The 15737-nt window shown below is 40.6% G+C and overlaps 1 protein-coding gene across 13 annotated transcripts in view; it reads left to right on the top strand.

The window, feature by feature from the left end:
* NFIA (nuclear factor I A) overlaps positions 1-15737 on the top strand; it is a gene marked incomplete at its 3' end in the record, with an annotated part of 555825 nt that overhangs the window by 522689 nt on the left and 17399 nt on the right. For 7 of the 13 annotated variants that reach the window (XM_081056515.1, XM_081056507.1, XM_081056517.1 and 4 more), the window contains one exon: positions 507-598. The exons of 5 other annotated variants lie outside the window; for them this stretch is intronic. In XM_081056515.1, coding sequence (XP_080912641.1) covers positions 507-598 — 92 coding nt within the window. Of the gene's footprint in view, positions 1-506; positions 662-15737 lie in introns of those variants that run through there. One more of the 13 variants, XM_081056512.1, reaches the window with a different exon arrangement.

The following is a 15737-nucleotide window of genomic DNA, read 5'->3' as shown; positions in this document are numbered from 1 at the left end:
CTCTCTAGAGAGCCCTTTAATTCCTTCTGTAAAGACTCCTCTTCGATATTTAGTGATAGAGGCACAGGAACGTTTCATGATTTTTTGCAGTGTAATAGTGTGAAAAGCATGGTTGTAAATGAACTGCTTTACTCCCCTTTCTACCTAATTTCTTTCCCCTATGCTTTACAAACTAGGATATCTCTTTCTGACCCAAGAGCTCGTGTTTAACTCAGAAATTATACTTTGCAAATGTCCTGCATGTTCTAATTTGTATGATATAAGGAGAAAAGAGCTTGTCTGAGCACCAATTTGACATCATTTGATTCCCAGACTTTGAAAGCCAACACCCCTTCCCTTTTTGACTGTCTAAAATGCCCTTGCTAGCCAGATCCCTTTGCTAGCTACAGTGTTTGCACATTTCCTTGTTAATCAGCTGCGTAGGCTCAGAGACTGTGTGTTTTGGTGTTGTTTGTGTGTGCAATCTCGTGCTGCTTCCTGAACGCATGTGTCCCTTCCCTTCACAGCCTACTCGACACCCAGCACCTCCCCCGCAAACCGATTCGTCAGTGTTGGACCACGGGATCCAAGCTTTGTAAATATCCCTCAACAGACACAGGTGGGCCGCTCTCATCTTTTCTGTATGTGGTGCAGCTTGTTTTATTTATCAGGTGCATTGTAACTTGTCTTTCGGCACAACAGGCTGCATTTTCCAGTCCCCTATTCGGTCCCCTTTCCTCCCGACCCCACCCGACCCCCGCCCTTCAGCCACATTTCCATATGTTCTCAGAAATTGTGGAAAACGTTGCCTGCAATTTTTGCTGCTTGTATTGAGGGGGTAGAAGAGGAGGGTTTCTGGGCCAGAACTGCTTTTGCTATGGCAAGAAATATTTTGCCATGCTAGATAGTGTGTGTCTCTCCTCTTCTAGGAATCCGTGTCTCTCTACATGCAAGGAGACAGAAGTAGGCCCCTACTGAAACTGGAATATAAACTCTGGCTGCCAGCGACGTCAGAGTGCATGCTGGCAATGGGGGAACCAGCCACTCCTCTGTATTCATTATAGGGTCTCCAGGAACCTGGCAAACTTTCTAAAAGAAAGGGTTTGTGAGCCCTATTAAGTTGCTGGTGTTGGTGCAGAAAAAGGAGATGTCTGTTACTGGCTATGCTGGTACAGGGGGGCAAGGTGCCATCGGATAGGAGGCGGGGATGGATGTGAACATAATGTTACATTGTGAGGTAGGTGATTGAGAAAAGAGTATGCCAGTCTACCTAGAGCTTGATTTTTCAATAGATAGTTGTGTTTGTACTAGTATCTGTTAAAGAGAAGAAATCTCTTTTAAAAGTTTTGAAATGGCTGTTTATTGAAAGAAACAATGAAAGACTTTTGTAGTTCAAAGGTCGTAGAGATAGAGATGGATGTAGAGATATCAAGAGGTTTGTGAAATAGAATTAGATTCAAGTTTTGAAAGAAACTCCTGATTTCCTAATTAGAATGTGGCCATATATTATCATAATTGACATAAAGAAAATATTTTCTTTGTGAGGTTGTCAACCTAGTAGTTGAAAAAAATTCTCCAAGGTATTTTGTGCATATGCCTGGGTGTATAATCTCCAGATGCCAGAGTTATACTACTCATCTTTGTTTGTAAGACTATGACCAGGAGCCTATGAATGCGCTAGATTTGCCTTCCTGGTCCATTTGCTCTCTCTGTAAAGGGTTTTAGTTTATTGCTGTGTCAACAGCATGGGTTAAACTGCATTGCATCTGAAGCCTTCCTTACACTGCAGCAGGGTCACAGAAAGTACAGCTCAGAGGAGGCAGCTGGGAGGAGAGGGGGAGCATAAAAGGGAGGGAGAAAGTTAACTCTTGAATTTCCCACTTCTGCTCGCTCTTCTGAACCGGGCCTGTACGTGGTGTCTGGGATTAACATCCCCTATTCAGTACCTCCCATAAAATTGTTCATGTCTATTGCTTATTTTCCCATACCTTCAAATACTTAACTGGTAAATTTGAAGCTGAATAATTACCTCCAGTGCATTAAACTAGAAGAACATTTCATTTTGTACTTTGGGCTCACATGTTCAAGTTCAATGGGAAGGGAAAGCTGGGGACAGTGGCTCTAATATTGGATGATTTCTTTTCTCAAAAGCCCCAGGGTACTCAGGTTACTGCATCAAAAACCTCAAAAATGCAGTTTGGAAATGTCCTGTTTGTGTTTTACATAGTATTTTTTATATAAGCTGTGGTTCACAGCACTCAAATTGTACCCTGTGTTCCATTCAATATGTTTCTCTATAATCAAAATGTGTTATATTCCAATATGGCTTTGTTTCACAAATGCCTTATTTAACCCATAAGCTGGGTCTTCATGATGTTGACCACAAAAATTCAATTCTTAAAAATCCAGATTTTCCACGCATCTGGATGAATGATGTCAGATAGACCCAATATTGGCATCTGGAACTGAATTTTTTGGTTTCCATTAAATATTTGGCATCATAGGGACAACAGCATAAATGTTTTTTATCACAGTGACACCTGCTACATTTGGCTTGAAAAAAGACATTCCCCGTTGTCGTATGAGAAGCTATGCTAATGGAGTTGTCGTTTTTTCATATATATACCATGTGTCCCCGAAAATAAGACCTAGCTGGACCATCAGTTCTAATGCATCTTTTGGAGCAAAAATTAATATAAGACCCGGTATTATGTTATTATATTATATTATATTATGTTATATTATACTATACCCAGTCTTATATTACAGTAAAATAAGACTGGGTCTTATATTAATTCTTGCTCCAAAAGACGCATTAGAGCTGATGGTCCAGCTAGGTCTTATATTCAGGGAAACATGGTGTATATAGGTTATGTATATATATAAATATATATATATATAATATATATTATATATGTGTATATGTATACATACATGTATATATAATATGTATATATGTATACATATATATGTATATATACACACACACATATATATGTATATAGAGAGAGAGGGAGGGAGGGAGAGAGAAAAAGTATGTGCTCAAAATATTTTAATTTTAAGGTGTATATATTAACTCTTTAAAAAGAAGGAACCACTTTCTGGAACCACTTAAAATGTTAGACATATATAGATAATAAGAATAATAATATGCTTTTTTAAAAAGCTCCTTTTTGAGAACATGTTAGTTCAGAAAAGGGATTTTTTTAATAGGAATTTTTAAGATATAATTTGAACATGGCCTGTAGATTAGTAATTTGTTAAGCAAGCTTGCATTTTTTTCTATATTGATGCTTTTGTTAATAAGGCATGGAATTTTTATTAATTGAATTATAGGAAAAGTTTTCTGGGAAAACAAAATTTTGCTTTCTAACTTTGGAGAAGTAAAAATTGAAAAGCCACCCAAGCAGATACTTGAACTGTGTGAATGCAAAGGAGATATCTTGTGCATAAATTCAGAAACAAATGTAAAATAAATGACCTCCCTTTCTCCCAAAGACTGGTTCTCAGTGGAAATCTCTTCAACTGTGTGAAGCATCAAACTATAAAAGGCGGATTAGATATGGTCTCTGTTTCTTCAAGCAAATAGAACTTGAACTAATGCATAGACATCTTAAGTAGGCAGTTTTCAGTTCATCATAAGACTTTTCTTTAAAAAAGAGTTCATTGATTATATATAGCCTCTATTTATATAGCATTTTTATGTACTAAGTACCGTAGGTAAATTATCCAACTACCCTTTACAGCCACCCAACAAGGCAGATATAATTTTCTCCACTTTGTAGATGTGGAAACTGAGACCTAAAGATATTATTGATTTTTCTCAAGGCCATACCTTGGTAAGGTGTGGAGCAAGAATCTGTCCTCGTTCAGTCTAACTCCAAAGCCTATGCTCTCTAACTACTGTACGGTAGTGCTGCATGAGCTCATGGGCACCTTGCCCTACTGATACTCAACTCTCAGGAATACTCCTGGCATATTCCCTGCTTCTAAATCTGAGATTGTATTAGAACTTAATCATTAGTATACATATATATACCCAAAAGAATTGAATGCAAGTTCTCAAAGATATATTAGCACACCCATGTTCTTTGCAGCACTACTCACAATAGCCGTTAGGTAGAAGCAACCCAAATGTCCATCGATAGATAAATGGATAAAATGTGGTATATAGATTTCATTGTGTATCTACCATTTCAGTATGCTATAACACATATCATTCAGCCTTAATAAGGAAGGAAATTCTACAACATGCTACAATATGGATGAACCTTGAGGACATTATGCTAAGTGAAATAAGCAAGTCATAAAGGGACAAATGCTGTATGATTCCACTTAGGTGAGGTACCTCGAGTTGCCAAATTCGTAGAAACAGAAAGTAAAATAGTGGTTGCAAGTGGCTGAGGAAAGGACAGAATGGAGGGTTACTGTTTAATGGTGCCGGGGATTCAGTATTGCAAGATGAAAGAGTTCTGGAGATGGATGGTGGTGATGGTTGCATGACATTGCAAACATACTGAGTACCACTAAACTGTACACTTAAAAATAGTTAAGATGGTAATTTTAAAAATGTGATCATTAGATAAATTCTAACAGCCCTTTCACTTCTTAAGAGTCTAAAATTCTGCAAAACAGCCAAGAAAAGTGGACTGTTTATCAATAAAACCCACTGTAATTGTATGCTGACCTGTCTGAGGTCATTGTCATGCCCAGCACATAGTGGGTAGTCAGCATTTATTGGTTGAATCTAAATGCTTCATAAGGAAAATTAAAAATAAGGAATTTTCCTTATTAAAGTCATGATACATGTTAATTGTGGAAAACACAGATGGGAAAAATAATAAAAATCACTTGTAGTCCTACTGTGAACATTTCTGTATAAATCCATCCAGACTGTTTCTATGCATACAAATATACTGCAAAAATGAGATCATATTATATACACTGTTTGGTAACCTGCTGTTTCTTCCCCCTAACAATATATTATGGCCTTCTTTCCATGTAAATTGGAAAAATTGAATATTGGCTTTTATTGCACCTATTCATCATCTGTAATGATTGGTAGGCAAAGATAACATGGATAATTGAAAGCCATTTTTCCTCCTCCTTCCCTTCCAGTCTATTTTTTTCTCCAGGGAATTCCTCCCTTCACTGAGACAGAATTGCCTTCTCTTTAGCCTTGCCTTGAGCTAGTTTTCTTTCAGAATGCCTTTCAATTGCATTGTATATCTCACCCCAGCGTTTGGCTCTGTTCGAACATTCTTGCCAAGTTATCTATCCCATTCTTCTGCCTCACTTGTCTGCTACCTCGGCTACTATCATTATTTGTCTCTCATTTCCCTCCTCCTCCTCCATTTTGTAACTCATCGTTAACGTGGGGGGTGTCTCCCTCCCTACAGCCTTGAGAACACCCATCTATTCTGAGAAATCATGACCACTCGTCCCACCCCGAATCTCATTTTTCAATATTGTCCCATGACAGTTGATATTAACATATAGAAAAATCTCCAGGGCATAAAGTATTTACTTCACTTTGGACACTATTAATGTCTCCTGCACGCCCACTGAGTGATATAATATAATAGAGAACATGCCATCATCTCAGATAGCAGAAAGCCAATGGCCATTTCAATTGCATCTCATAATTTAATCTGATCCCTGAAAATGAGAGCCATTAAGAGGAGGCATTTATTTAGAGAAAAAAATGTTAATATTTCATCATCAGGTAATAAATAGAAATACCAATTCCCACACAGAAGGACTGAGCAAAGAACTCATTTTGATTCAGGTTCTAGTTTAATCAGAATGTTCAAATAAAATGCTTAACCTGCAGAACTTCAATGAGGACTAATTCTTTAAAATGAAAAATGAGTGCAAACAATATTAAAAGCAGGCATTTCTTCCCTGCCACCAAAATCTATCACTGTTCTGCATCAACAGAATTGTGGTATCTGAAATGCTATTTAAAACCAAATTACCATTTGGATTATTAGAAGGATCGCTTGGCATGGCATGGGCTTGATTTCTTGACAAAAAGGCACAGGTGCTGTAACCTTTGCTTAATAAATCATTTAGCTGCCTGACTTGCCTGCACCGTGACTGCCTTTGCCTCATGAAATTTGCAAACGTATGTACAAGCCACACACTTCACCGTGTGGGAAACCAGCTGCCCCAGAGAGGTCCCTACAAAGAGCTCAGTTATGGGCATGGCACTCATTTTCTGCCGTTGGTGGCAGTGTACAAGGAACGCAGGGAGATGGCGAATGTGGAGAGCATTCTGATGTGTTGCCATTCAGTGGGTCACATTCCCGAAGCGCTGAGAAACCAAAACTCAGGTAATCTGCAAAACCCTTCCTAAATTCCTACCTTCACTCACTCGTTATTTCTTACTATATTCCCAACAGCTACATGATGCAGGGAGTCACAGTGCTCCTCAAGTTGTTCAAAGTCTGATAGGAGAAACAGGACAATAGTAATGACTGTGATAACAATAATGCAGCATACCATTTACAACAAGGATTTGCCTAAGAGGCTGTGACAGTTGGGTAGAACTTTCCAAAGAATGGTGGAAGCAGAAAAGGCTAGATGCTTTCTCTGTCCTTCTCTAATTTGGGTCTGATGATATGGTTCTGGTTCTTATACATTTTACCTTTTTTTATATACTTTTAATATTTGACCATTTGGCCGTGAGCTGGTAGATAGATAAGACTTAGCCCACCCTAAGAAGAGAGCCATATTGACTTCTGTCTTCTCTGGACCAAGCAGGTAAATTAGAATCTTTTCCTGCTGCTGGCATTATCAGCCAGTAGTCCCCTCACCCCTTATTTCCAAAAATGCACCCTCCCTGTGTAATATCCTCACCCAGGGCACTAAGCTCACTTGAGATTGCACTTCAATTAGCTGAAGCCATTCCCTGCCTCCTCCCCACCCTGACCCAAGCAAGCTGCCTGCCTGTAGGAGGTTAGGTACCACACAGAAGTTCAAGGAGCAGCTCAAGAGTTTCAAGGGCAAGAAACTCAGATTTCCTTAGAGGGGGGAAAAAAAGAATCCTCCCTCTTCTAGTTAGAACTGGACTTGAGCGTTTTAGTTACAAGCCCACACAACTGAAAACTCCCAAGATTGGAGGGGAATGGCAGATAAAATTCCATTTACTCCTGACTTTGAAAAAAGTTAATGGGTTAAATCGGTCCTCTGTGTTAAGCACCCACGTGTGCCAGGTTCTGTAACTCAGAGTCCTGTAAGGTTGGTGCTCTTATCCCTAACTTACAGATGAGGAAACTGAGGTTTCGGAGAACACTTGTCCCATGGTAAATGAGGTAGCCAGTATTGAACCAATCTGTCTCTGAAACATCTCTTTCCCAAATACCATCAGCATCCTTAATTATTTAGAGTAAAATGTTACTGACCATTTTCTCTTTAAGGTGGTCTATGGCTGACTCATCCTCTTACATCAAGGAATCAGAAGCCTAGGAATTGGGTCTTGTGAGATAGGACGGGTGCTGCTCTTGGTGCTTCTGAAGGCCTGCCCCAGTTTCCTCTTAGTTCATGCATCTGTAAAATCAGGACTGAGCTCATTCTCTCATCTGCCTGGGAAAAAGACCTTTTACTAATGATCTTAATCTGCATCTGTGAGAACAGCTAGCCTCTGCCCAGAGAGCAGATAGCAGAGCAGCTGAGATTACAGGCTTTCTTTTCAGATCTTCATTGAAGCTTTATTCCATCACATAGAAGTAGTACGTATGTGTTTCTTTTTTTGTTATTTCTCTCTCTTGTTTTATTGTTGTTGTTTTGGCAGTTCAATTTTTCTAGTCTGGTTTATTAATTGTAAAATGCTAATAAATATAGATACACCTCCTGTGGTTGGTTTGAGTCTTAAATTCTGTAAATATAAAGAAAGTAAATGCTTGACACTTATTATACACTTAATAAATGATAGCTTTTATTGTAGGGTTGATAATTAAACTCATATTTAAACAGTATTTTTCTGGATTACAAAATATTTTCTCATTTGATCTTAAGAACAACCCTTTGAAGTAAGCAGAACCATTATTATTGTTTTCCCCATTATACAGATTTAAAAACTGAGGTTTCAAGAAGGGACTTCCCCAGAATCGCATAGCGAGGGGTCAGTAGAGCCAGGACACAAACCCACTTCTGACTCCAGAGCCCACCGTACCTTCAGGGTTCCCCGTCAGGAAGGACTTGTGTGAGCCTTTTTAGCATGTCCCTGTGTGCAGCTATGTGGATATGGGCAGAACCTACCTGCCAAATGCTGGGTCTAAAGCAACCATCTAGCAAATTAGGACAACCTTCCCCATCCACCAAGATTATAACATCATGGGTTCTTCCATTAAATATCTGCCCTAAAGGTATCCCAAAAGCCTGATTCAATTGGTCACGTCTATTCTTCCCCGCATACCATTTCTCCCCGTAAGCTAGATTGGGCCCCAAGGAAGAAGAGACTTCCCCAGAGGAGAAGGGTGGTAAGAGAGTGGTAAGAACTAGCCCAGCAAGTGAATGTAACCCCCCAGAATCTGAAGGGGAAGGCGGTGCCTGGTCATTTTTTCTCTTAAGTTCTCAGCTGCAGTTGTAGGTGTTGAATAGTAAAAGCAACACCTCCCTGAGATGAGTGACTCACGCAATCTGCCACCCCCCCACACCCCTCACTACTGTGGGCAGCAGTGAATCCTCCCAGCTTCCCATCTCCCACACCAACCTGTAATTTCTTGACACGTTCTCTTCATATATACTTGGCAGCTGACTCACTGACAGGCTATGAGACACTCTTAAAATACATTTTTCAATAAACAGACCTTTGTCTTTCAAGTTTTAATTTGGCAGCATGTTTTAGCTGTCCTCAGCCACAAACTTCACTCCTGGACAAAGTTAGAGCGTCAGTTCTGGCCTTTGGTCTCCTTTTGCTCTCTCAGGTCTCATACTTCGGTAATCCTGTCACCTTTAACCCTGTTGCGGTTGGATTTTAGCCTTTTTGTTTGTGTTTTGCCTTGCTCCAAAAAGATTTGGGGAAGCTTCTTAGTTGAAGCAAATTGGTGATGGTTGAAAGAATTAACGTGCGTACATGGGAACTGGCATACAATAGGTGCTCAGTAAATGTTGGTTCCTTTCTTGCTTGCTTTTCATACAGTTGTGAGATGTGTAACAATGTTTTGGTCCACAACGGACTGCATATACAATGGGGGTGTACCACACTGCATAGATGTGTGAGAGGCTATACCATCTAGGTTTGTGTTAAGTGCACTGATGTTCTCACAATGATGAAATCATCTCATGGCACATTTCTCAGAATGTACCCCCATCGTTAAATGGTGCATGACTGTGTTAAAATGAGATCCGTGGCAATGGAGAAGGGGAAGATAAGAGGGAGATTTCACAGGAAATTTTCGGTTTCCTGGAGAAAGCAGGGAAAGGACTGAAAATCTAGTATCCATTCAATAAGCCCTTGGGATTGTGGGAAAAGCTGGATTGAAAATGAAGTTGGGGGAAAAGTTGAAAAAGAAGCTGTGAGTTGGTATAGGGTGCTAAGAGGAGTTAGATCAGCGTTTGATGATAGCCTTGTAATGAAGTCCAAAACGCTCAGTATCCACTGCAGAATTGCTGTCAAGATTTCCAGTCTTTACATGGGTCTTGATACTGATGCTCCTGATAAGTGGAAGTTCCAGGATTGTCAGGGAAATGTCCTTGGGATTGATGATCTGATTTCTTTAGGGGAACAGGGAAATATCCTTGGGATTGATGATCTGATTTCTTTAGGGGAACAAGGAAAAAGTCGTGAGTTGGAGAGGAGGATAGACCTGTTTTCACATCCTGGCTGTGCCATTTATCTGAGTGATCTTGGACATGTTACCCTGTAAAATTCAGTTTCCTCATCTATGAAATGAAGGCAATAATTGGATCTTCCTCACAGAAGAAAACCTAATTAAGTGTGGCTTAATCCAATCAGGGTTATTTTTCACATAACAATAAATCTGTTAGTGAGTGGTTTTTGGCATTGTTTCAGCTGCGACATTGATGCCCGCAGGAACCCATGCTCTTTCTAACATTCTGCTCGACCATCCTCAGCATTCACCTGCTTGGTGCCTCTGATTGCAAAATGACTGCTGCAGCTCCAGACATCATACCCCTATCATTCCCTATTATTTCTCTTATATTAGGGAACAAAGACCCTATCATGCTCCTTCCCTGTTTTCTGTTAGCAAATTTCCATTTAGGATTCACTGACTAAAACTGGTCACATTTTAATCTCTAGCTGCAAAGGATGTTGGGAAAGCCGGCATAGAATTATCTTGATTGGCTAAAATTATGATCTGTTACCCAGGGCTGGTCACATTGTCCTCCCTAAACAAAATTGCCCCAAGAAAGAGGGGCAATAGATAGTGGGTAGACTGTTAACAGTATCTGCCATATTCTCTTTTTTTCCATTCCCTGATAAGTTTCATGCACTTTTCATGCCTGTTGTTTGCACTAGACTCCTTTAATCTCTTGCTGCTTTTCTTTTTTACAGTGCCTTTCCTGCACACTCCCTATGTCTAGGCGACGTATATGCTGTGTGTATATATGAGTGTTGTGGTGATCTTCTCATTTCAATCCTCTCTCTGCTTGAGGCCAGGATTTGAGTCCGGGCTGTAGTACTGGGGTTTTGTGCAGAGCAGCTCCCATGGGGCTGTGTCAATGTTCTCCTGGTAAACTTGACCTCTGAAAAAGCTGAGTTGGAAGACATGTGCCTTGGTAATTGCAGGGGAACTCTGTGAAACGGGGGCCTCATAAGCCCTCCCAGGTGCTTATCAAACAGTCAGCAATAGGTTCTGGGTTTCTCTTTTATGACTTGGAACCAGACGCTTCCTTTGCAAAAGAAAAGAGCCTGGTATTGCTGAGCTTGAGTCAACAGAGTTCAGAGAACAGGAAAAGGAGGTGATTGGCCCTGCTATGTGAATGCGAAGGCAAGAAGGCTATACAGGTGGTGTTCCCACTTTCCCCAAAGCCCCAGCCTGTGAAAATCCCATGCCTGAGGAATGTGCTTTCCCAAATGTTTCTGCACTCTAACCAAGGACTGGTCAAATTAGGAGAGATTCCTTTCTGACACAGGCTTTCCCAGGCAAATGTGTCTAAGACCTTGAAGGTTCCACTAACGCAGTTTCAGTGCCAGAGCCTATTGTTTAATGTGAGATTCTCAAAGATCTCATATGAGTTCTCAGTGATTCTTCCTGACCACTTTACTCACACCCCCTTGTTTACCTTCCTGTTTTTTCTTTCTTCTTTTTTTTTTTTATTGAGGATGAAGGCACATTCTTTTATCAGTGGCCTTTCTTTTGGGGATATAGCCTTTCAATGAGGCCTATTCATTGAGTTACATTCTGTGACACGCCTTCCCAGAATATTTGCATGAGAATTTTTCCTTAGGCTTCACATTGCTTCCTTTACAGCAGAGATGAAATAACTTAGCACTTCTAATTGGCTTTTCACTTTCCAAATGCTTTACACATTAACTAATGAATCACATGGGTTTATGATAATCTGGACCACTGTGTTGGAGCTGGGACACTGGGTTCACTGGGTTAGGACAGGCTGTCCTGGCCCTCTGTTCCTCACCGTCATGCCCTCCCCCCTCCCCTTCCCCCAGAGTCTGAGTGTGTTGGGATAATGGAGCTGCAAAACAGCACAGATGCCCTCAGTACAGGGCAACCTTGGACCCCACAGCACCACCTTATTCATGTGGGAAGTGCCTGGTGCTGCCTGCCAAAGCTGGATATGCCTCTTGTCTCTTGTTGCCTTGAATAGTGGAGGGAAATTTACGGCCAGCCCTCATGTCACAAGGCTTCTGCCCCTGTCAAGCACAATCCCACTTCCATGGATTCCCTGCTGTGTGTGGGATGAGGAGGAGGTATAGTGGGGGGCTGGAAGAACAGTACAGGGTCCAGTAAAGGAACTGATCATAGTAGGGACCTATGTATCTTGGTAAAGGAAAAGGAGCACTGGACTAGGAGTCAAAAATACCTGGATTCCTGGCTCATCTCCCTCGCTCCTCAGCTATGTGATTGATTTGAGGAAGGAGAAAGAAACCAGAATTTACTAAGCACCTGCTATATTCCTGGCGCCATGCTAGGCTGGAAGGGGGATTCTCAATATATATAACCCAATCCCTGCCGTACATTGCTCATGGACTTCTAGGGAGAAAAGTAAATTATAGTAAGGTAAGATAACTGAAACATCAAAGTATGTATGATCCACAAGTAGTACAGAGTAGGTAAATAACTCTGGGGAGAAGCAGGAGAGTCATGGAAGATATTCTAGAGGACATGACACATGAGCTGATTTTGAAGGAGACAAACATACTTGATGGGTAGAACATGCCATTTTAGGAAAGGGGAACAGCACATGCAAAGGAGCAACTGTCTGTGTTTGGAGAACGCTACTCTGTTTGGTATATCTGGTAGTACAAGTAAATGATGGATAATGTTATGTTGAGTACTGAGGCTGGGAAATTAGACGGGATCTAGTCATGAATACATACATACCTTTGTACAATGGTAGGGCATTTGGACTTTACTCTGTGGGAATGGGAAGTGGGTGAAGGGCACAGTGGGGTCTCTATATGTGAAGAACCCATAACCGATCTTGGTTTAACACGAATTAGGCCCAGGATTTTGTCAGTCGTAGTAGCATTAAGGCCTATGGTCATGAGGTACCCCCCTCTCCTGGGCCAGGTGATGTAGTAGAGAAAACATAAGCATTGCAGCCAGACACAGCTGATTTTGATTTATCTCAGTACATGACTGCTATGGACTGACTTTTGTGTTCCCCCCACACCTGCCCTCACCAAATTTATATGTTGAGACCCTAAGCCCCAACGTGATGGTATTTGAAGATGTGACCTTTGGAAGATAATTAGGTTTAGATGAGAGTGGGGCCTCATGACGGGATGGGTGCCTTTATAAAAAGAGACACCGGAGAGCTTGCTTTCTGTCTGTTATATGAGGACTCAGGGAGAGGCAGCTATCTGTAGGCCAGGAAGAGGACCCTCAGGTACCAAATCAACTGGAAACTTGACCTTGGACATCCCAGTCTCCAGAATTGTGAGAAAATAAATTTCTGTTCTTTAAGCTACCTAGTTTATGTTATTTTGTTATCGCAGCCTGAGCAGACTAGTACATTGACCTTGGGGTAACTTTTAGCTTTTCTGAAACTTAGATGTCACAGTTATAAAATTATAAATTAATTCCTGCATTCCACTTAGAGTTTTACAAAGATTCAATACGGTTAGCACCCCACCCTGGCTCATGGAAAGCTGATGTGTGCTGCTGCTTTTTACCCCTTAGAAATGAACCTCTGTAAGCACCAGAGGTAAGGCAGGAAGTACCTCATTCATCTTTAGAACCTGGGACATGTGATTGCCAGTAGAAACATAGAAATGTTAATATGGTAAGAACCCCAGAGGTGATCTGGTAATTTTCCCCCTGAGCTGAGTCTCCTCTCCCCACATCCGCCCTCGTCCATTTTCCATAAGTTGTGCCATTAATTCTCTCATTAGCTAGTGGAATGATATTTATTTATTAAGAACATACTTAGCATACTCCCAAGGAGCAAGTTAAAGCTCAGCTCTCACAGCTGCAGTTTCTGGTTGTGAGGAAAAATTTGCTGAGGAATGCAGACAGAGAGTTTCTATGTATGTTATAATTTTATATTAAAAAACTATTAAACTTTATGCTAGATGAGGGAGAGAAGAAAAAACAAGTGCAAAAACAAGTTATAAACCTCAGAGCAGGGTTTCTGAATGTTTATTTTGTCAGATACACAGCTGACATGATTAGTTCTAATGGGGTGGTGATCCCCATTGAATTGCAGATTGGTGTGACTGAAATACCAAAGGGACTTAAATAAGTGGTGCATATGGTATTACTTAGGCTGCATCCTTTAGCTAAGCTGAGGGTTTCTTTTTCTCTGTCCCTTCCCAGCATGCACACACACACACATGCACCTATGTATGCATGTACGTACATGCATGTGTCTCACACACACACACACACAGACGCCACATATACATCTATCTATTCCAGAAGCTCCAGTTAGAGCATGAATTACCTATCAAGAGCAATGCTGACTTGCCTTTGCTGACTTCTCCCCTTTGCCCTCTGCCATTAGAGTGCACCCCCACCCCCCACCCCCACTCTCCACTGCAGATAATGGTGTATCAGATCGGTCTGCTTTGCTGCTGCATCAAGACCCAGATCAATTTATCGACTCTGTCAGAGTGGCTGGTACTGTAATTGTTACAACAGAAGAATGGAAAGTGAGAACGTGTCCACATGAAAAATAAAAATGACATTTTGTTCTTCCCTGCCCCTCCCGTTTTTTTGTTGTTGTTGTTGTGGGTTTTTTTTTGTGTGTGCCTCATAGATCTTTGTGTTTACACAGCAGAGAGCACTTTACTTAAGTTAATCAGCTCCTTCTACATTATTAATTGTGACAGTTAGGGTGCTACATGACAGGAAGAGTATTATGGGAAACATTGATCTCACTCAGATGGTGTGGACCGAGTGGGTTTGGTATTCCTTCCCTCATCTCACTGCTTTGGGGTCCCATCAAATCACATTTCCCTGATTGACAAGATGGAATGCCTCCCATCAATACAATTGATTTTGTGAAAAAGGACAAGGAACATTTTTCAGCTCGAGATAGATAAATTATGGTGATGGGAAAGAACATTTCAGAAATCTTTCAGTTTAGAAATCTAAATTGGGAACTAAGGTACTGTTATCATCCCAAGCAAGCCTAATTTGTATACTTAGAAAAATGATACTATTGAAAGAAACTTACTTCAAGTGAAAAGTAGATTTAGTTGAGGCTAGCAATGAATCTGAGGACATACTATCTGTTTTTAAAAGGCCACCTGCTAATTTTTTGTAGGAAATTTTTGGTTAAGTGCACAGCTTTGAAAGACATTTCATTAAAGTTCAACTTTCATGGCTTATACCTATAGACCCTAACATAAATCCTATGTGAACAGACAAAAGTGAGTGGGTGTCATTTGTGACCTGGAAATAAAAGGTCAACCATTGGATTTATAGCTTTTTTAGTGAAAAGAACATAAAGATTCCTGCCAACTGGAGTCAATCCATATTTTAATGTTTCCTAGTTAAGATTATAAAATCAAGGGATTAGGACCATGCTATTCAGTGAAGGTCAAAAATTAAATGTGATGGGCTAAGTGTCATTCCCATGGGGCAGAAGTTAATATTTCAAAACCCATTTCTACCACTGGCAGTCAAGAAATGAATTGTCCATGGTCATTAACCAAAGTAAGGGGAATCCCACTATCATTACTAAATTTAATGATGATTATTACACTAATCAAGTATATTGTTAAATTACTCTGCTGTTCTCCTATAATGTCCCCAACCAGCGATAGTAGATTGACTGCTGTCAAATAATTCTCATGTACAGTTGGGAACAAGTTAAGATGGAGGCTTGTGGATGAAGGCGTCTTATGGGAAAAGAAGTTGTAGCTATAGACGGATAAGAGCGATAACACAGAACCTTCTGCGGCACATAACATTCTTGTAAGACCAAGAATCGGTGACACTACAGGCCTGTTATTAAGTGTGATTCACCAGTACAAGTTTTAAATACAAAAAAATGAACATGCATTTCTTTCTATTATGACTGTTTTATGTTTCACACCGCCCCTTCCCCCTCCCCCTCTTATTTTTTTAGGGGGAAAAAAATTCCATTTGCCAGGTCCT

This window comes from Rhinolophus hipposideros (assembly GCF_964194185.1).
Source record: "Rhinolophus hipposideros genome assembly, chromosome: 8".
In the NCBI taxonomy this organism is placed as follows: Eukaryota; Metazoa; Chordata; class Mammalia; order Chiroptera; family Rhinolophidae; genus Rhinolophus; species Rhinolophus hipposideros.
Note: the sequence above shows the minus strand (reverse complement) of the source record. Positions and strands in the feature narration are given on the sequence as shown.